The 20,435-nt window shown below is 35.3% G+C and overlaps 1 protein-coding gene across 10 annotated transcripts in view; it reads left to right on the forward strand.

Moving 5' to 3' along the window:
* Positions 1–17,622, forward strand: part of LOC114298958 (D-lactate dehydrogenase [cytochrome], mitochondrial) — a 35,075-nt gene extending 17,453 nt beyond the window's left edge. For 5 of the 10 annotated variants that reach the window (XM_028243605.2, XM_028243606.2, XM_082897480.1 and 2 more), the window contains 11 exons: positions 1,903–1,939; positions 2,012–2,073; positions 4,440–4,536; positions 10,739–10,813; positions 11,458–11,566; positions 12,030–12,139; positions 13,338–13,400; positions 14,405–14,484; positions 15,546–15,676; positions 16,727–16,770; positions 17,218–17,622. In XM_028243605.2, coding sequence (XP_028099406.2) covers positions 1,903–1,939; positions 2,012–2,073; positions 4,440–4,536; positions 10,739–10,813; positions 11,458–11,566; positions 12,030–12,139; positions 13,338–13,400; positions 14,405–14,484; positions 15,546–15,676; positions 16,727–16,770; positions 17,218–17,337 — 928 coding nt within the window. In that variant the 3' untranslated portion in view covers positions 17,338–17,622. Of the gene's footprint in view, positions 1–1,902; positions 1,940–2,011; positions 2,074–4,439; positions 4,537–10,738; positions 10,814–11,457; positions 11,567–12,029; positions 12,140–13,337; positions 13,401–14,404; positions 14,544–15,545; positions 15,677–16,726; positions 16,771–17,217 lie in introns of all 10 variants that reach the window. The other 5 variants (XR_014345611.1, XR_014345609.1, XR_014345613.1 and 2 more) reach the window with 3 other exon arrangements.
* The last annotated feature ends 2,813 nt before the right edge of the window (positions 17,623–20,435 follow it).

Consider the following 20,435-nt stretch of genomic DNA (forward strand, 5'->3'; position numbering starts at 1 on the left):
TGCCCGGGCTAAGAAAGAAGAAGGGCTTTTGGCTGGGTAGGTGATTTAGGTGGCTGGGTAGGTGGCTTAGGGTTGCCGGAAACAGAAGAGAAGGGTAATGGGTGGCTAGGGTTTGGCTTTGATACCAAGAAGAAGAATATAATTGAATGGCTTAATCACAATGTATGATTAGCTTTGTATATATATATTGAATTGAGGAGGTTACAATTTAGGAAGGTAGAATAACAATAAAATCAAATATAAGAAAATATGCTTAAAATTTTGTAATCACATAATATATGGGATACACACAATATATGGGATTCTCATATTAGCTGTCTAGCTGTCTGTGTCAAGCAGTTTTACGTCTTAGATTGATGGAAACATTTGGTTAAAGTCTGTGCAGTATGATTTACAAGGAGAAGAAAGTTTTGTGATTAATTGAGTGAACTAAGGGCCATCGATCCATATCCTTGGTCTCCCTGAAGGCTCTGGCCCCAATAGAAACATGGACAAAAAGTCGTTTCGCTGGAGTCCATGTTGTTGAAGCCCTTTTAAGAGAGCTGGCTAGATCTTTAGGTTTGGTTGAAGTAGTGAAAAGAGCTTATATTTTTCTTGTTGAAGTAGGATAGCTGAATCAGTCTTGTTTGACTAATGTTTCAACCCGCTTCTTTTACCATTTTAGGAAACTTATAGCAGTTGCTAATAATTTGAGAGGAGAAGAGGGATTTCTTGTGATTGGTATCTAGGGAGATATGGAAATTATTTGACTATTTATGAATATAAGTAAACTTAAGAAGGACGGTGTGCAAGGATTGGGCAATCTAGGTCTAAGGAGTAGATCTCTTCTAGGGAAATAGCGGTGGAGTTTCCCTAGAGAACAAGCTTCCTTTGGCATTTCCTGATTAGCTTAAAATATGGTGTTTGGGTGCTAATATAAGTACTAGGGAGACTGAATTGATTCCTTCTGCCTTTGGTAAGCTGATTCTTAAGGGTTTCAGCTTCTATTCATTGTTGGGGTATTATTTGATGTAACAGTGGTTTGACACAATGGGTCCATGTTGATATTAGGATATCTTTTAGGCCTAGAGGTATTTTTGTGGAGCATGTGAAGAAGAAAAGTGTCAAATCCTAAATTTTCCATGCAGCATGTTTAGGGCATCATGGGACAGTTTTGGGTTAGTTTTGAGCCTTTATTTGTGTTTTATTTAATTTGTTAAGTTATATACATTTTTATTTTATTTTATTATGATTTAGTACCCAGTAGTATGTAGTAATTTTCAATTTTGCTAGATATGGGTTGTAAGGTTGTCCTCGGGTCTTCTATTGATGCAACAACTTATTAAACCTTGATTGGGAACAAGTTCAGCAATTGTGACACAGCCCATATAGAACTAGAATTTATAGAAGAATTTTACAAGAAGCAGCCACAGAAGAGAAAATTTAATATTTTAATTTTGGACTTTCCTTTAATTTTTGTTTATATTTTATGCAATTTACTATTTACATGACTATCATCACTACTGCGACTGACGCTACTGCAGTACCTATTATTTTTGGTATTTCCTCTTTTAATCGTTTATCTGGATGCTCAAGATTAGAAAGGATTTAAGAATCAATAATATGTCTTAAGTAGGGCTTCTCTGGGAGTTATATAAATACTTTGTAGCCTTTAATGATGGGAAGACTTTTTGGATATTTAGTTGACTATTGTTGTTTCTGTTTCCTGGGTTGATTATTTGGGGTTTTCTTGGTTGATTATTGCCTTGAATTTGTGCTTGCTTGTTTTTGGTAGCTTAATGACTAGTCCTTTTTGTACAATTTTTCATAATCTATGTGAAAAAGCTGCTAGTGTAATGGTCAACATTTGGATAATTTATTTAATTAGTTGGATTTGAATAAGGATTTTTTCTTAACATGTAGGTATGGAACTATGCGCGATAATGTTATCAATCTCAAGGTGTGTTATTTCCTCCTTTTACGTCCAAGGTAGATGTGGAGTGTTGTATTTTACATGTTACTTTGTTTGCAGGTTGTTCTAGCCAATGGGGATATCGTCAAGACAGGATCTCGTGCTCGAAAAAGTGCAGCAGGGTATGTTCTTTGATCTTTTCAACTTCTTTCTTTCTTTTTTTTTATTTTTTTTTATTTTTTTTATAACTTTTAATTTTTAAAATTTAAAATTTATTTATAAGTTATCATCTCATGTAAGAACCATAACATAAAATGGAAAATCATTGCCAACAATATTATTAATAAGTACCTATGAAGCACAGATACTTCAAAAAGGGTAACGTATCCGTATCAGATACTTATCGGATACCGATACTCCTCGGATACTCGCGGATACGTATCGGATACTTCTTAAAAGTATCAGATACTTCTTAATTAATTTTTTATTAATTTTGAAGTATCGGATACTTAATTTTGAAGTATCGGATACTCGAAGTTACATATTACTTATAATATTTTGTTTAGTTCTTTCATAAGAGGAATATAGTGAGAGCTAAAGTAATAGAATTTGTCAAATTGATGTATTCTTGTTGTCTCTCTCATTTCTCTCTCGCTTTCTCACTCTCTCACGTTTCTTCTCTCTGCTCTCATTCTTTTTTTGGTGTTGGCATGTAAGGATGATATTTAATTTGCATTTGCATTTGCTTTTGCTTTTAGTTTTGGATGTTTTATGAATGTTTGAGGTTATAGGTTCAAGTCTTGGGACCACAACTTTGTACATTATGCCAAAGGTTAGGTGTGTACTCAATCTTTCCCCTCCCAAACACCCATTAATGTGTACTAATTGGGCATTGTTTTTTTTACTTAGTAAACCTTCATGGGAAATTAATCTCTCTAAGTTACTGTTCTACATGTATCCTTAAATTGTGAATGGTCATAGATATTGGCATGCTTTCCTTGAGTTTCAGCCGAAGTAACCTTCATCTTTTACTCATATTGATCCACTGGCATTATTTTGTGGTTATTATTTTGTGTTCCGGTGTTATAAATTTTGTGTCCGCTTAACTTTACCCCAAGTAGAAACTATAAAGTTCATCATGACATGGACCAATGAGAATAATTATATCGCCATTCAACTAAATGCTATTATTTTGTAATTTTCGTAAGACGTGATGAAACTGTATAGGAGAAACTATTGGAATGTGTCCCACATCGCCTGGAGTTGCCCTATCTGTGTTGATTAGAAGGCATTAGTTTTTCTCTCCTTAATACCTGGGTTTTAAGGAGAAGTGTGGGCTAAGTTTTTCAATTTGGTATTAGAGCTTGGTTGCGTTTGTAATTGGTGTACCATTTGTCTGGCTATTGTATGTTGTGGTCTAGGGTATGTGTTGGAATGTGTCCCATATCACTTGGAGTTGCCCTATCTGTGCTAGTTATAAGCCCACACTTCTCCTTAAAACCTAAGTATTAAGGAGAAGGAAACTGAAGCCTTATAACTAGCATAGATGGAGCAACTATAGACGATATGGGACACATTCCAACACACTCTCCTAGACCACAACATACAATAGCCGGATAGACGGCACACCAATTATAGGCTCAACCAAGCTCTGATACCAAATTGCAAAGCGCATCCCACGCTTCTCCTTAAAATCTAGGTATTAAGGAGAGGGAAACTGGAGTCTTATAACTAGCATAGATGGGGCAACTCCAAGCGATGTGTGACACATTCCAACAGAAACAAGAATAAGGTATTGTATAACTTTAGACCATTGTGTAAGATGGAATTCGGTGCAGAGAGAATGAAGAGAACGGTGGCAAATCAATTGGGTCGATTGAGGTGCGAAAACTGATGAGACAACAACGAATGATCGAGGAGGTCCAATGTCGAGTTTCGTAGGGCCAGTGTTGACGTGAAGAGAGAGATGATCAGCAAAGGGGCTTGATTTGGAGAGAGAAGTTCAACTCAGAAATGGCTACAAGTTTCCAACTAGGGCTTCTGAAGGAGTTTGCAGCTAGAGTTTCAGATGTTCAATGTGTGACGGAGTGAGATGTTTAGATGTGGCTGGTATGACAATGGTGAGGTCTATCAATGTGCGCTGTGCTTGGAATGTTTTGATGATGGCTGGTGAAGCTCCTGCTCTGATACTTTGTCAGCTGCTAGGGAAAAATGTACATTGCTTACCAAAAAAATTATCACATGTTTATACAAAGAAATAAATATCAAACCCTAATTAACCTAATGACTTAAATGCCCCTATAGTAAATACTAACTAACTAAATACATTTCGCAGGAAGTTTGAATCTTGATGTGTTATATCCTTATTGATTCTCATGATTTATTGATGGCCCACCATGATGCATGACCTCCTGGTCTTTGGATATTTACTCATTTAGTGTCTATAATTTTTATTGATTTGAATGAATATTTTTCTTCTAGTTGCTAATATATAGTTTAAGTATTTTTAGCTAGGCCACTCTGTTATTTGAAATTACACATGTGCTAGGTATGATCTGACACGCCTGATGATTGGAAGTGAAGGAACTTTAGGCATGATAACAGAAGTTACTTTACGCCTTCAGAAAATTCCGCAGTACTCAGTGGTACTAGTTCTTTTTTGTATGCTTTTCTTTTCATTGCTATCATGTAGATTCTCATACAATGTTTGTTGCATTTGTTTCCTTGTAAAGATTGTGCATTCTTTAATTCTTCCATCATTCTCAAAACCCGAAACTCATGCACTTATGCAATTTGTGTCTTTGTTTTCTAGTTTGGGTGTGTACATAATATCTATTTCTTAGTGCATATGATTTCTCAAAAATTAAAAATCTCCACTTTAGTTGAGGACCTCAGGTCAATGACTTATGGGATGTAATCTTCAAACTGTCCCCCAGAAAACAAGCGTAACGAACTTGAGGATTCTATTCTCAAAATTACATGGTAGATGTTATTCTAGGAGGTAAGGACAGACCTACTAGGGCGTTGGGTCTGTGTCCGACTTTGAACATCCAAATATATTTTGAATTTTTTGAACTGAACACTCTGTGGACACGTGTGATACATGCATGTCTATTGCTTAGACACGTGTGAGAAACATCTAGGATCCTGGCATATGTTTGAAGGGAAAAAATTGAAGGGCAAAGATAAGAATAAAAAACTGGTATGTTTTATGAATATTAATCCCTCCTTTGGACTTTTAACATCTGAAAATCTAAACTTTTTACAACTTCAATTTTATAATTTCTCTTCTTCGGTGAAATAGTGAAGCTTGGGTAACCAGCTTGGGGAATGATAGAATATCACCTCCTATTTATAAAAGAAGATTAGGGTTTACAAGAAATGCAATTTACAAGATGATCCCTGAGTGCTATCCCTGAGTGCATAAAATGATTACAGTGATTACAGACAGTGCCTTTCGGTGAATATAATATGCTATCACTTAATATAATATGCTAACACTCCCCCTCAAGCTGGTGCGAAGATATCTCTCATGCCCAGCTTGCCTACGATGTCATGAAATGGTTTATTCCCAATTCCCTTGGTGAGAATGTCAGCAAGTTGTTCACCAGACTGGACAAAGGGAGTACAAATGATACCACTAGTGAGTTTCTCCTTAATGAAGTGGCGATCAATCTCAACATGTTTTGTCCTGTCATGTTGAACTGGATTGTGAGCGATGTTGATGGCGGCCTTATTGTCACAGTATAACCGCATGGAGTCCGTCTGATCAATACCTCGATCACGCAACAATAATTTGATCCATAAAAGTTCACACACACCTTGTGCCATAGCTCTAAACTCAGCTTCTGCGCTTGACCTGGCAACCACATTCTGTTTCTTACTCCTCCAAGTAACTAGGTTGCCGCCAACAAATGTGCAATACCCTGAAGTTGATCTCCTATCAGTTACTGACCCAGCCCAGTCAGCATCTGTATAGGCTTCTACACGAAGATGATCATACTTTGAAAAATACAGACCCTTACCAGGAGCAGACTTCAAATACCTCAAGATTCTCATGACAGCCTCAAGGTGAATCTGATGAGGAGCATGCATAAACTGACTAACTATACTGACAGCAACAGCAATATCAGGACGGGAGTGAGAGAGGTAAATGAGCTTACCCACTAATCGTTGATAGCTCTCCCTATCCACATCTTCTCCTCCTTCATCATCCCCTAATTTCTGATTGGGTTCCAGGGGGGTGGCACATGCCTTGCAGCCAAGCATCCCAGTTTCCTTCAACAGGTCAAGCACATATTTTCTCTGTGAGATAAATATCCCATCCTTAGAGCGAGCAACTTCAATGCCCAGAAAATACTTCAAGCTGCCCAAGTCTTTGATTTCAAACTCTTTAGCTAAATATTTCTTCAACAGAGGTATTTCCCCACTATCATTGCCTGTAAGAACTATGTCATCTACATAAACAATAAGTGCTGTAGTCTTACCGTGTGAGGAATGTTTCACAAACAATGTGTGATCTGCCTGACTTTGTTTGAAACCATATTTAATCATAGCCTGAGTGAATCTCTCAAACCAAGCCCTTGGAGACTGTTTGAGACCATATAATGACTTCCGAAGTTTGCATACTTTGCCTTCTGTTTGATGATCCTCAAAACCTGGAGGAATGTCCATATATACTTCTTCTTCGAGGTCACCATGGAGAAAAGCATTCTTGACATCAAACTGATAAAGCGGCCAATCTAGATTAGCTGCTAGAGAGAGAAGTATTCTGACTGAATTCATTTTAGCCACGGGTGCGAAGGTCTCCTGATAATCAATGCCATATGTCTGAGTAAACCCTTTTGCCACAAGTCTTGCCTTGTAACGCTCAATAGACCCATCTGCTTTGTGTTTCACAGTATATACCCACTTACATCCCACAGGTCGTTTGCCCGGAGGTAACTCAGTCAATTCCCAAGTGCCATTCTTCCTAAGTGCTTTCATTTCCTCAATCATGGCTAGTTTCCATTCAGAGGTAGCAAGAGCATCCTGAAAATGATTAGGAATGCTAACAGAGGAAATATTGGACACAAATGCTCTATATGAGGATGACAAATGAGAGTATGATACAAACTGTGAGATAGGATGTTGAGTACAAGATCTCACACCCTTCCTCTTGGCAATAGGAACATCAAGATTAATGGACTCGAGAGATTCAAAGTTACCTCGACTCTCATCAGAAGCAGGAGATGGCAGTGGGGTAGCAGAAACGGTCCCGTGTATCCAGTTAACTTGTTTTCTGTCTATGTCCCGGACATAAACATGCCCGTCCATATTCTTGGTGACAGTGGGTTCTATAGTCCCAGTAGAAGAGGGGGGTTCAAGAACAACTGGTTCCACCATAGGAGGCACAATAGTAGAGGGTGGTGCAAGAACAACTGGTTCCACCATAGGAGGCACAGGACTCACTTCACACCAAGGCTCCCCCGGAAATGAGGACGGTGACACCGGAGAGGGCAAGAAATAGGACTGGGATTCAAAGAAAGTGACATCCATGGACACAAACCACTTACGAGACGAAGGGTGGTAACATTTATACCCCTTTTGAGTAGGAGAGTAACCAAGGAAAACACACTTGAGGGAGCGAGGGTCCAACTTACCACGAGAGGGAGAGTGATTATGGACAAAACAGACACAACCAAATATTTTAGGAGGAATAGAAAACAAGGACTGAGAACCGAGGAGGACGTGAAGCGGAGCCTGTTTGGCCAAGACCTGGGTAGGGAGACGATTAATAAGATGGGCAGCGGTGAGAACAGCGTCGCCCCAATAGGGTCGAGGCACATGCATAAAAAAATACATGCACCGAGCCATGTCAAGAAGATGCCGATTCTTGCGTTCGGCCACCCCATTTTGTTGAGGGGTATTGGTGCAAGAGGTCTGATGGATAATGCCATGAGTAGAGAAATACTGTCCTAACCCAGAATCGATGTATTCCCCGCCATTATCAGAACGAAAGATTTTGATAATGGCCCCAAACTGAGTACAAATCATCTTATGAAAAGTGCGAAACACAGAGAAAACCTCACTTTTATCTTTCATGAGATACACCCAAGTAGCACGAGAAAAATCATCAATAAATGTAACAAACCAGCGATGACCTTTCACAGACAGAACACGAGAGGGACCCCAAACATCAGAATGTATTAATGAAAAAGGAACAAAGCTTTTATTCAAACTGGGAGCAAAAGAAGCTCTATGTTGTTTTCCAAGTTGACAAGACTCACAAAGAAAGTCAGACACATGATGATTTGCGAAACTAGAAGGAAATAAATGCTTAAGTAAATGAAAGGAGGGATGCCCAAGACGCCGATGCCACAGCCATACATCAGCGGGGGTAGTAGAAGACGTGGTGGAAGAATAAGCAAGTTTGTCCGGTTGATCTAGGAAGTAGAGACCATTTGATGCACTACCACTGCCAATCGTCCTCCCCGTGACAAGGTCCTGAAAAAGACAATGATCAGGAAAAAACGTCACACGACAATTCAAATCCTGGGTAAGACGACTTAAGGATAATAGATTAACAGAAAACTTGGGAACATGGAGAACAGAAGATAGATGTATGGTAGGAGTGACTGGGACTAAACCTTTGCCAGAAATGGAAGAAACAGTTCCATCGGCAATCCTAACTTTGTCCTGACCTGAAGAGGGCTTATAGACAGAGAAAAGATCAGCGGAGCCAGACATATGATCTGAGGCACCAGAATCAATAATCCAAGGCAAAGATGTATGACACAGGAAAGCACAAGGAGAAGATGCTAAGTTACCTGAGCGGGCAAAGGACGAGGAAGCGGTACTGAGAGCAGTAGAAGATTGGCGATCCAACAATTGGCGCAAAGCATCCTCCAGCTCAGTATCAGAAGCTTGGGTAACAGAAGTAGAAGTAGTATCAAGGGTATCAACGGCACTAGACTGATGAGCCCGGGAATAGGAACCACGTCCCCTAGATTGACCGGACCGACCTCCTCGAGAACCAGACCGATCACTGCGACCCCCGGATGGAGTCCCATGAAGCTTCCAACACGTCTCACGAGTATGCCGCGGCTTCTTGCAATAATCACAAAATACAGACTCCTTAGCAGCAGACGGATGAGGCAGGCTGAGGCCATCTCGAGGAGTAGACAGTAATGCGGAACGGTCAGTAGAGACAGGGGACATCATAGCAGACCGGCGACTCTCCTCATTTTGTACATAGGAAAATGCCTCCTGAAGTGAAGGCAGAGTATCCATACTCAGAACTCGACCCCTAACTGGATCATACTCCACATTTAGGCCGGCCAAAAATTTAAAGACCCGTTCCCGTGCGATGAACTTCTTGTACCCGACAGAATCTGTAGGGCAAACGGGCTTATAGTCTTCTAGGTGATCAAGGCGTTTCCAGCCGTTGGTGAGGAAAGTGAAGTACTGAAGAACAGTTTGCTCCCCCTGAAGTGTGCTCTCAATAGAGCGGCGCAACTCAAATGCCTGTGAAAAATTCCCTTTGCGGGAATAGGTAACTGCCACAGCCTCCCAAACATCCTGAGCAGTCTCCATAGACAAGTAGCCCTCACCAAGTTCTGGAACCATCGAATGGATAAGCCAACTCATAATTAAAGAGTTGGTAATCTCCCATTGTTCATAACTTGAGTCAGTGGTACTAGGGGCCTGTATCCTGCCATCAACATATCCCATCTTCCCTCTGCTCTTCAAAAACATAGTCAAACTTTGGGACCATGCTAGGTAGTTCTGACCATTAAATAGAGAGGTGGTGATTTTCAGACTAGGGTTGGGATTCTCAATCATGGCAGTAGGTAGAATGGGACTCTCACTCTTTGGTGTTTGAGAAGAAGGGGACACACTGGTGGAATCTGTCATGGATACAATACTACCGAACCCGCAACACAACTAGGGGTAATCACAAACCTGGAAGGTGGTAGTGATATAACAGGCACAATGACCACTATAAAAATATAACAAAATTAAGAAACCATTTTTTGTTTTTGTTTGTTTTTTTTGTTTTGTTTTGTTTTGTTTTGTTTTTTTTTTTTTTTTTGTTTTTGTTTTTGTTTTTTTTTTTGTTTTTTTTTGTTTTTTTGTTTTTTTTTTTTTATATTGATTGATTTATGTAGATATCAGGATATATACATATATTTATATATATATATATATTTATAGATATACTAGAGTCGGAGATCATACCACAGTGAGGAAGCACAGTAGGAGCTGAGGGCGAGGGACGACGTGTGACGAAGCTGAGGGCGACGAGTGACGGAGACGACAGAGGAGCTGAGGACGACGAGGGCGATGAGATCGACGAGCTGAGGAGAAGACGAAGACGAGCTGAGGACCTGAGGAGATCGACGAAGCAGGAGATCAACGAAGACGAAGCAGATGATCCACTCGGCTGATGAAGACGAAGCGGCTGATGAAGACGAAGCGGAGTGACGACGGTGGCTGAAGATCGACGAAGCAGATGATCCAACTAGGTACGGTTTTGAACCCTAACCCTAGAGGTGTAGCTCTGATACCATGAAGCTTGGGTAACCAGCTTGGGGAATGATAGAATATCACCCCCTATTTATAAAAGAAGATTAGGGTTTACAAGAAATGCAATTTACAAGATGATCCCTGAGTGCTATCCCTGAGTGCATAAAATGATTACAGTGATTACAGACAGACCCTAGTGTGCCTTTCGGTGAATATAATATGCTTCACTTAATATAATATGCTAACATAGACATGCTCCTCCACTCTGTCTCATGTCTTGCTTGGAGTGTTATTTTTGCGTAGTCGTATACATTGTGAATGACAAAGACTACGTTCCAGGTTGCAATGTGTAATTTTCCAACAATTAAGGATGCAGCAGATGTTGCTATTGCTACTATGTTGTCTGGTATACAGGTCAGAGTTCTGTTGCTAAGTTTGTTTGCTGTTGGGTCCTTGCATGTTCCACTTGATGTTTTAATCACTGAAATTCATATTGTTTGTTAATTGAAATAAAGTGATGCTGTACCTGTGACTTTAGAGGAAATAATAATGTAAATGCATTAACCCATAATTTCAGAACTACAAGAGTTAGATTATATACTTAAATAAATGACAAAACCCTAATGACTAAAATGCCCTATCCTAAATATAAATAGCTCGCAAACCAAATTGAAACTTTCACAGCCCCCTCGAACTTATGATTTGAGCGTAGTGAATATTGAGAGTTTGTTGAGTTAAAATTGAAAGCATGCAAAGGTACAATTCTTGATGAAAAAGTCTACAAGCTGCAAAGAAGAGACAATTGGTTTTTTTAATAACTTTTTTGAATAATAACCACAGAACCTGTTAAAGTGTTTTAGGTTTTTAAAATAAAGAGTTTCCACTTACTCTTTTTACTTATTCTACTCTATGCACGGCTTTTAGATCCATTTTTTGAATGTCAATAGAGAATATAGTATTGTTTTTAATTAATTTTATGGACTTATTTAATGAGGATGATGTAAAGTTAATTACTTGTTCCTTCCTTTCACAAATGTTCTGTTTCTAATATTGATTAGGTGTCAAGGGTGGAGCTATTGGATGAGGTTCAAGTGAAAGCTGTCAACATTGCTAATGGAAAAAACTTGCCTGAAACTCCAACTTTGATGTTTGAATTTATAGGCACAGGTGAAACCCGGTCTCTTTTTTGTGATGGACATATTTGGTTATCTCACTGCAGACTGCACAGAAGAAGAAAATTTGTTGTCTTCATTTTGACTTCATCTTTCATGAAATTTCATTAACGTTAAAAGACGAAAATGAAGATTGTTAAATGGGATGTATCTCTCGCTCATAGAAAGGCAGTTTGGGAAATGGTGAAGGATATATTTCTTGATCCAAGGATTTCTTGCTGAGCATGAAAAGAATATAAAAAGGCAACACCACTTCAATGATGAAAAATGTGATGCAGGGGATTAATCTAGAAAGTGGGCAAGAGTTCTCTATGTTGGGAAGTTTGTCTTGAATAATTTGACATATACAATGTTTTTGTCTAGTTAGGTTTATGTCACCATATCTTATTTTTGAGCTTTGTTGTTTCTTTTCTTCCATTATTTTGCTAACTTTTAAACTGTATATATTGTTTAATCAGAAGCATATTCACGTGAGCAAACACTAATTGTTCAGAAGATTGCCTCTGAGCATAACGGTTTGGATTTTGTTTTTGCGGAAGATCCAGAAGCTAAAAAGGAACTTTGGAAGGTATTTTGTCATCTGGTTGCTGTATCAGTCATGTCCAGGTTCAATGTTGGTGAAAGCTTGAGGTGCATTAAAGCGCAAAGGCCTCTTGGAGCTTAGGCGCAAAGCTTAATTGGGTACATGATTGAAGTAAAGCACACATTTAAAAAACATAATAAATAATGATAAATGATTCATAATATATAATAAAAAAGTTAAAAATCAAATGACAAAATATTGAGCCTTTCAACTAAAATGGTTAGTCTTATGCAGTTGTACAAAAGTTTGTAGGTGCAGATTTTACATAGGTTTGTCCAAATTCATAGCTTTTATATAATTTCTTGTGTGCTTAACAAAGTATTCAAGACCATGATATTCGATAGCCATGATCAAAATGAAGGACATGTTTAAATCAAAATATCCGTAAAAGACAGACCAAAATGATTAGAATGGTAAGTAGTAGCTTTTATGCATAACAATCTAACATATGCAATGCAATGCAATCCTAAATTGTATAATCATCAAGGACCCATTTAATGCTATTATGATATGCATGTTAAAATTAATAAATTATATATTTTTAAAAACAAAAATTAAAAGTGTTCTTTTAGTTTATATGCAAAATAGCCCACTTTAAGCGTGTTTTTATAAATGCGCTTCTCTTTAACTACTAAAAACTCTTCTGTTGTTACACCTTGTGCTTTAGGTGTGCTTTTACCAACACTGGTACGTTTGTGGGTTTGTAGCTTTTAGGTTCTCTCATTTGCATGATGCTTACTTTTACATTTCCATCCATGGGTTCCAAATTTTAATTTATCCAAAAATGAAAAGATTTCATCATCTATAATCACCAATCAAACTGGCCTGTGAGAATAAATGTTAATTATGGAAATAATAACCCTATACAATCAATCTAATATTCACACAATCACGCAATCAATTCCATAATTAACATATATTCTCACAGTTCATACTTCCTATTCAGTTAGTATCAGCTTTAACAAGATGTCATAATTCATTTTACTTTTAGTTGCATCTTCTTTATTTGATTTTGTTTTTTAACTCATGGTTTGAACTTGAATTGCATTTTCTACATCATTTCCAAATGCTGTTGATTTTGTTGCTGATCATTTCCGTGAATCCATAATCAGACTTGATATGGTCATCGTAATCTTTTGTTTCTATCGTTGCTAACTCCAGTTATTGGTTGCTTTACATGTAGATAAGAAAGGAGGCACTTTGGGCTTGCTTTGCAATGGAGCCTAGTTTTGAAGCAATGATAACGGTCAGTGTATTGTTTTTAAAAAGAGAATTATATGAATTTGACCTTCTGATAAGGACTCGCAATGTTTTTTTTTTAGGAACAAATTATGATGATTCAGTGTTATTGTTTCTTAAGATCTTGAGACATGTTAAGCAAATTAAGTGGGTCCCCACATGATCTTATCCACTTTATTTATTATTTCTTGTTTAAAACAATAAAATGATACACATATAAGGTTTTGTTTAGAAAACACTATTTTAAAGACATTATTCTTTTATGAAATTTACAGTTGATCTGACACAGTCTTATTTACATGTGAAACGTAATCATAGAGTTCTAAATTGTTCTAGATGGATTTGAGGCACAAAAGGGTCAACAAAAATTCCAATTTCCAATTTATTAGCATTTTAAAATATTTCAGCTTAGATCTGGTTAAACCTATTAACCAATTGACCGAAGGGTGAACCCATGTGAGGTGTTTTAGCATACAGCATATCCTTAATTCATCACATGGTTGCACTTCTGTTGTACTCTTTTTGAGTCATCAATAAAAGTTATTCTTTGTTGAAAAAAGAAAAGAACAAAAAGAAGCAATTTCTTAGGAATTGAGACATATTTCTTCACTTTATCTATTTCCCTCTAAGCTATATGCAATGTATTCAATCTCTATGAAATCAACCCTTGGTAAGAAAAATAGCCACTCTTGATTATATTTTTGGTCCCCAATCTTAATTCATTTTTAGTTTTCTCTATTACTAACTGCACTGTTTGTGGTTAGAATCAGTCTTACATGAAAACCTTTTGATTCCAAAGAATATTTCGATAATTCTAAGTTTCTGAGTCATCAACTCCTGTACCTTTGTCAGTTAATCCTTTAGCATGAGTATACATAGTTCCACCGGGTCAGGTTTATTCACTGTCAAGGATAAAACTTAAAAGACAGTGCTTAGTAGAAAGCCCTAATTTAATTTAATTTAGTTTAGTTTATTTCTATCTTTTTCCACATAAATCTTTGTTTCCTGTAGGATGTATGTGTTCCTCTATCGCATTTAGCAGAATTGATATCAAGATCCAAGGAGGAGCTTGACGCATCACCATTAGTGTGGTATGTTTGTTCTGAATGAGTTTGCATCTGGGAAGCACGGATATGAATACGGGATACAAGTACGATACAATACGGATACGGCAAAACTTAAAAAAGTAGAATATGGGTATGCCAATGATACGTTTGTAAAATAAATTTTTTTATATGATTTTTAGTAATGTAGTATGTATAAAATAAAACATAATGCAAGAGTACATTCATGAAATATTTAGTACTAAATTCCTTAATATCAAAAAGAGAGTTTTATATTCATCAAAGATTGCTTCAAAGAGAAATCAATTAATAACTGGGCATAATAACCAAGAATTAACAACAAACAATAATATAGAGGTTTCGATCAAATATTCGAGAAAATTTAAAGAACAACAATAAGCTAACAAAATTAAGCAGATAACAATAGCACTAAGTCATAATATCCAAAATTAAAAAATAAAATAAAACAACAATAGAAAGAAATTAAAAAATAGAAACAATTATGATTTTTTTAACACAAGTGAGCAGCCCTTCTATCAAAGCTAACAAAGTAGAAATTGGTCTATCACAAGGGAATAAATAATGACTATACAAGCCCCATAGAATATGAAGAGACATAGAAAGAGAGGGAAAAAGAGGGAGAGAGCATTGGCCTTTGAAAAAATATAAATAGTAAAATAATAAAAAAAATTGGAAAAAAAATAAATTGGTTACTTATTTGGCTTATCTTTCGCATATCCCTCACGTATCCTCCCGTATCCCTTCCGTATTCAAAATTACAAAAAAATAAAAAATTAAATTGGAAAATTATTTTCCATATCTGATCCGTGTCTCGTGGTATCGGATGTGTATCCGTATCTGATACGTATCCAATAACTGTATGGCACCTTTTTTGGAGTATCCGTGCTTCATAGGTTTGCATTCTTCTAGGAGATAAATATTATTTTCTAGTACATTATGTTTCTCAATAAGCTTGGTTTTGTGGCATATTTAAGAGTTGCTTATTATTCTATAAATTGTGTTTCATTCTATAAATTGTGTTTCATATTCTCATAAAATATTCTCCTTTTTTTGGCTTTTAATAACAGCACAGTTATTGCTCATGCCGGTGACGGAAACTTCCACACATTTATTTTATTTGATCCAAACCACATGGAACAACGGCGAGAAGCTGAAAGATTAAGCCATTTCATGGTGCATACAGCTTTGTCAATGGAAGGTACCAACTCTATATTATTCTTAGTAGGAATCGAATGGCTTGTCTTTTGTATGTTCTTTGTTAGCATCTTAGGTTTTATGAGAAATTTCAGCCGTGGAAGTCAGGTATATTATTTTGAAACAATCATGCTGCTGTTGTATAAATTGGTGAATGTTAAAAGAAAGACTATTTTCTACTTTAAATTGATAATATTATGAAAATGACAGTGTGCCAGCTGTCATGAGCAAGCCAAGTTTTAATCCAAATTGTATTATACTCATTCATAATCCAAATTATTATTACATAATTTTAAAATCCAATAAAAAGTATGCTCCAATTAAGATCTAACCTGGTAATATTGTAGTCATAATTTTGAGTTGTTTTCTGAAGGTGTTTGACCTTATAGAAAATAGTGACTTGCTAGGCTTAATTTCACTTTATTCTCTAAACTATCACTATTTTTTTTGTTTCATCCCTGAACTATCAATTTCATCTATTTAGTCTCTTAAGTTTTTGATTTCAATTTATGTAGTCCAATTGGAGATGATTGTACAAATAAGTAATTGTTGAAGAGCTTAATTTGATGGTAAAAAAGGTCATTTCAAAATGTGAACTATTTAACCATACTACCAAAGACCCATCAAATTGGTTGTGGGGTGCAGTTTGTTCAAAATAGTAAGAAAAATGAGTGCTTGGTTTTTAAGTTGTTCAAATTTTGAAATAACTCTTTTGCCCCATCAAATGATTTCCAATTGGACTACATGAATTGAAATCAGAAACTTAAGAGACTAAATAGATGAAATTGATAGTTTAGGAATGAAACATAAAAAATGGTGATAGTTTAGGAGATAAAAGTGAAATTAACTCGATTTATTATAATTGCTTAGTCGCAAACCCTTGGACTTCCTTGACCATGTCCAGCTATGCAACCAGGGGTTATGCGTTTAATTTATATTCTTTTCAGTAGAAATTTTCTGAAATCTTCCAGTATTTGTACTTCAATGGCATGGTAGTTTCATGTCACACAATACCCTAACATGCATTGGTTTCTGTGATTTTGTGACCAAGCAGGAACATGTACAGGAGAACATGGTGTTGGTACAGGGAAGATGAAGGTACGACACTCATATCTATTCTATTATATAAAGCACATAACTCACTTTAGTTTTTAAGCTTGGTCGCACAATTTCGATTTCCAATAATGGTTTTCAAAACCAACCCATATTTCTCATTCAGCAAACTCCCAAAAATTTAACTCCCAAAAATTTAGATATGAAATTGCACAAGCATAGCATGTGCACCCACCACTGCTAGTATTTGTTAAAATGAAGGCCATGTCAACTAACAGAGTCAGATGCACACCACCCAATGCTTTGGCTCCAGAATCTCCACATGACTATTATAGGCTGCTCTAAAATTAAATTACCATATGATGTCACTGACCTGACAGACCTATGTTTTTTCTTGAACCAAATCTCTATTTTTCAGTAGTTGACTTCCTCGTTTATTGTTTGAACGAGGAAGAAGTTACTATCAGGCTAATGATGTTGACTGTGTTGCAGTACCTTGAGAAAGAACTTGGAATAGAGGCTCTGAGGACAATGAAGAGTATAAAAGAAGCTTTGGATCCAAACAACATCATGAATCCGGGAAAGATCATACCTCCTCATGTTTGTTTTTGAGCTCTCTCTCTCTCTCTCTCACTCACTCCAATTACTTCTAGTCATGCAACTCATGAAACTTGAGGGCCAAAAATGTCATTTTGAAACACGTTAGGACTTTGGAAAGGGAACTGCAATATCGGACTTGGAATATTAAAATAAGCTGTTGTATAGAACCAATCAAATGTGACATAACGTTTGAACCCTAACATTCCAATATTGTGTTGTACTTGAGTCAATATACTAGTACTTGGGACTGAATAAGTGTTGTACCTGAGTCAGTAATGATTTGCTTTCATTGCTCCATTCCCTTAGCTATCTTTGCTAATTTTTTCCATAGAGGAAAGTTAAAAAAATAAATAAATACGCACGTCATAAATTCACTTTTTGGATTTATTCCCAATGAGTTTAGGCCTTTTATTTTTTTTCAAATTTTTGTTAGGAAAAAGCTACTTACCCAGATTTAGGGGTTGTTTGGCAAACAAGTTGGGCTAAATAATCACAAAACGACAAAAAAAAGTCAAAAAATTATAAAAAGTCAAAAATCACAAAAGGACAAAAAAATTCACAATCTTAAAGCTAAAAAGCCAATCAAGAATACCAAACGAGACTAAAAAAGTCAAAAAAATTAAAAAGCTAACTAAATAAGTCATTGCCAAACGAAGGCTTAAGATATTAGAATTTATGTAGAATCAATTTTCCTGGTAGAGATCAAATTGTTGAAATGAATTTGAGCCATTGATTGTTATTTCTGGATAAAAATTTATGAGTTTGTTTTTGTAGTCCCTCGCTTTTTGTGAGATCAAATTGTTGAAGTATGGTGTCCATGAACGAAATGAATTTGAGCCATCGATTGTTATTTTTGGGTAAAAATTTATGAGTTTGTTTTTGTAGTCCCTCTCGTTTTGTGAGATCAAATTGTTGAAGTATGAGGTCTATGAACTAAATGAATTTGAGTCATTGATTGTTATTTCTAAGTAAAAATTTATGGGTTTGTTTTTGTAGTCCCTCTAGACCACAAAGACAATACGTTCTCAAAGGACCATACTAACCTTTTCATTTAAGACTGATATATATGTAACTTCTCAACAATATTCGGCAAGTTGTTTCTCACTCAAATTCTGGACAACTTCTGTTTGCCATTATTGAGGAGAGGGTTGGGGGAACTAAAATGAAGAAAAATATAGGGTTTTATTCTGAACTTGATTTTTGACTATACATATATTTTTTCAAAATTAAAAACTAATTTAACAAAAATGAATATTAAAAATATTTTTTTAAATATATATATATATATATATTTCTGGGTCAAAAAGGAGAAAATCATATGATAATAATGAGTGTTTTTTATATTTTTATTTTTTCCCCCTCAATCTAGTTTTTGAATGTTTCATTAAATATAAATTTTGAAAATTCAATCAAACAAATATGATTTTGCAATTATTTTTAATTAAAAATATTCTCCAATACTTGAATTTTTTTTAGTTTTTTCTAAATTAAATACAAGGAATCTAGCAAAACTGAATTTAAAAGAGATGGAATATAGGAGGCCAGTCACCAATGTGCTGTCACAGAGGAATCAAAGATGGAATCATGGAAGTCAATGGAACATTTTAGGGACCAAAAAAACAAAAAAAAAGGTGAAAATTTGAACGATTCATTTGGATTTACTACTATTTAACTAGTAAATTTTATAAATGCCTCTTACTCATTAAAGTGATATCATATTATTGAAGTAGATTTTATATTTCAAAATTTTATTGTTATATAATTTCATAAGTAAAATATCTTAGAAAGAAAGAAAGAAACTTTATCTCAGGTTTCATTTAGCTAGTTTATTGATTAAAAAATCTATTTTGCTAAAAGTTACTTTGTGAATTTTTTGTAGATACATGTAGGTAGTGGTTGGTTTATTGGAATGGAAATGGAATAAAATGGTCATTTTATGAGAATATTCATTCTCACGATTGACTTACTAAAAAATGATAAAAATTGAATTACAAATAAAATTATTATTCACTATTACAAGTGCGAGGGTCATTGTATAAGAAAATGAAGGATTGATTATTCCAGTCCACTTTATTTTTATTTCAGTAGACCAAACATAATAGTATGATAACCATATAATAATCATCAATTGTCATTCTCCATATTGTTAGTCAAAACATAAATTTAAGGTCCGTTTGAGAAATGATTTTTTGACTAAAATATGAGTTGAAAAAAAATTAATTAGAAAGAATGTTTTAATTTTTTATGAAAAAAATGTGTATAAAGTTTTATGATCGGAAAGAAATCTTTGACTTTATGAATTGGATGAGAACAAATCTTTAACATTTTGTATAAATAATTTTTTTTTAAAAAAAAAACTTTTTTAATAATGTTTTAATTTTTCAACTAAAATAACTACTTGTCAAAGAAGACCTAAATATAATGAGTTTCACTATATATTGGCCTTTTCTCCCCTGTTACATTTTGCATTATGAAAAAAATGCGAAATTGGCTGTTGCCACTAAATAGTTCTATAAACATGATCACAGAAAAATATACACAAAACACTCTTATGAATATGTGAGGTCCATTTTCTAAAGAATGTTGGAAGAATTACACTAACCGTCTCTGTAATTTAGGATTTATATTATTTTGGTTTATGATTTTTTATTTGTGATATATTTGATCATAAATTTTGAATCTTATCCCAAACAAGGACAATAAAAAATGTTTCTTTCGTAAACGGTTCATCTTAAAGGTAAAATCGTCATGCGATTTATTTTGTGTTGGTTAACTTTTGTATATTGCTTGAAATGTAATAGTATTTTTTAATGAATAATTAGTGAAAATCCGTGCTATGCATGAGATGTGAAAAAATTCATAAAATGTTTTTATATAAAATAATATAAATAGTTAGATTTTTTTATGTAAATTATGAAAATAAAAAAATATTGAAACCTACAATTTAAGTTTCACAATTTAATCACATTTATGTATTAAGTTTTAATTTGTTACAATTTCAATCATGAAAACTCTCGGGATAAACTCCCCTCTATACTTCGTCTCTCCATACCCATCCATACTACTCTTGGGGGCCTCAATTCAGACTTACTTTAATAGCCAAACCATCT

The sequence above is a fragment of the Camellia sinensis genome, chromosome 12, assembly GCF_055761805.1.
Source record: "Camellia sinensis isolate YWXY chromosome 12, ASM5576180v1, whole genome shotgun sequence".
Taxonomy (NCBI): Eukaryota; Viridiplantae; Streptophyta; class Magnoliopsida; order Ericales; family Theaceae; genus Camellia; species Camellia sinensis.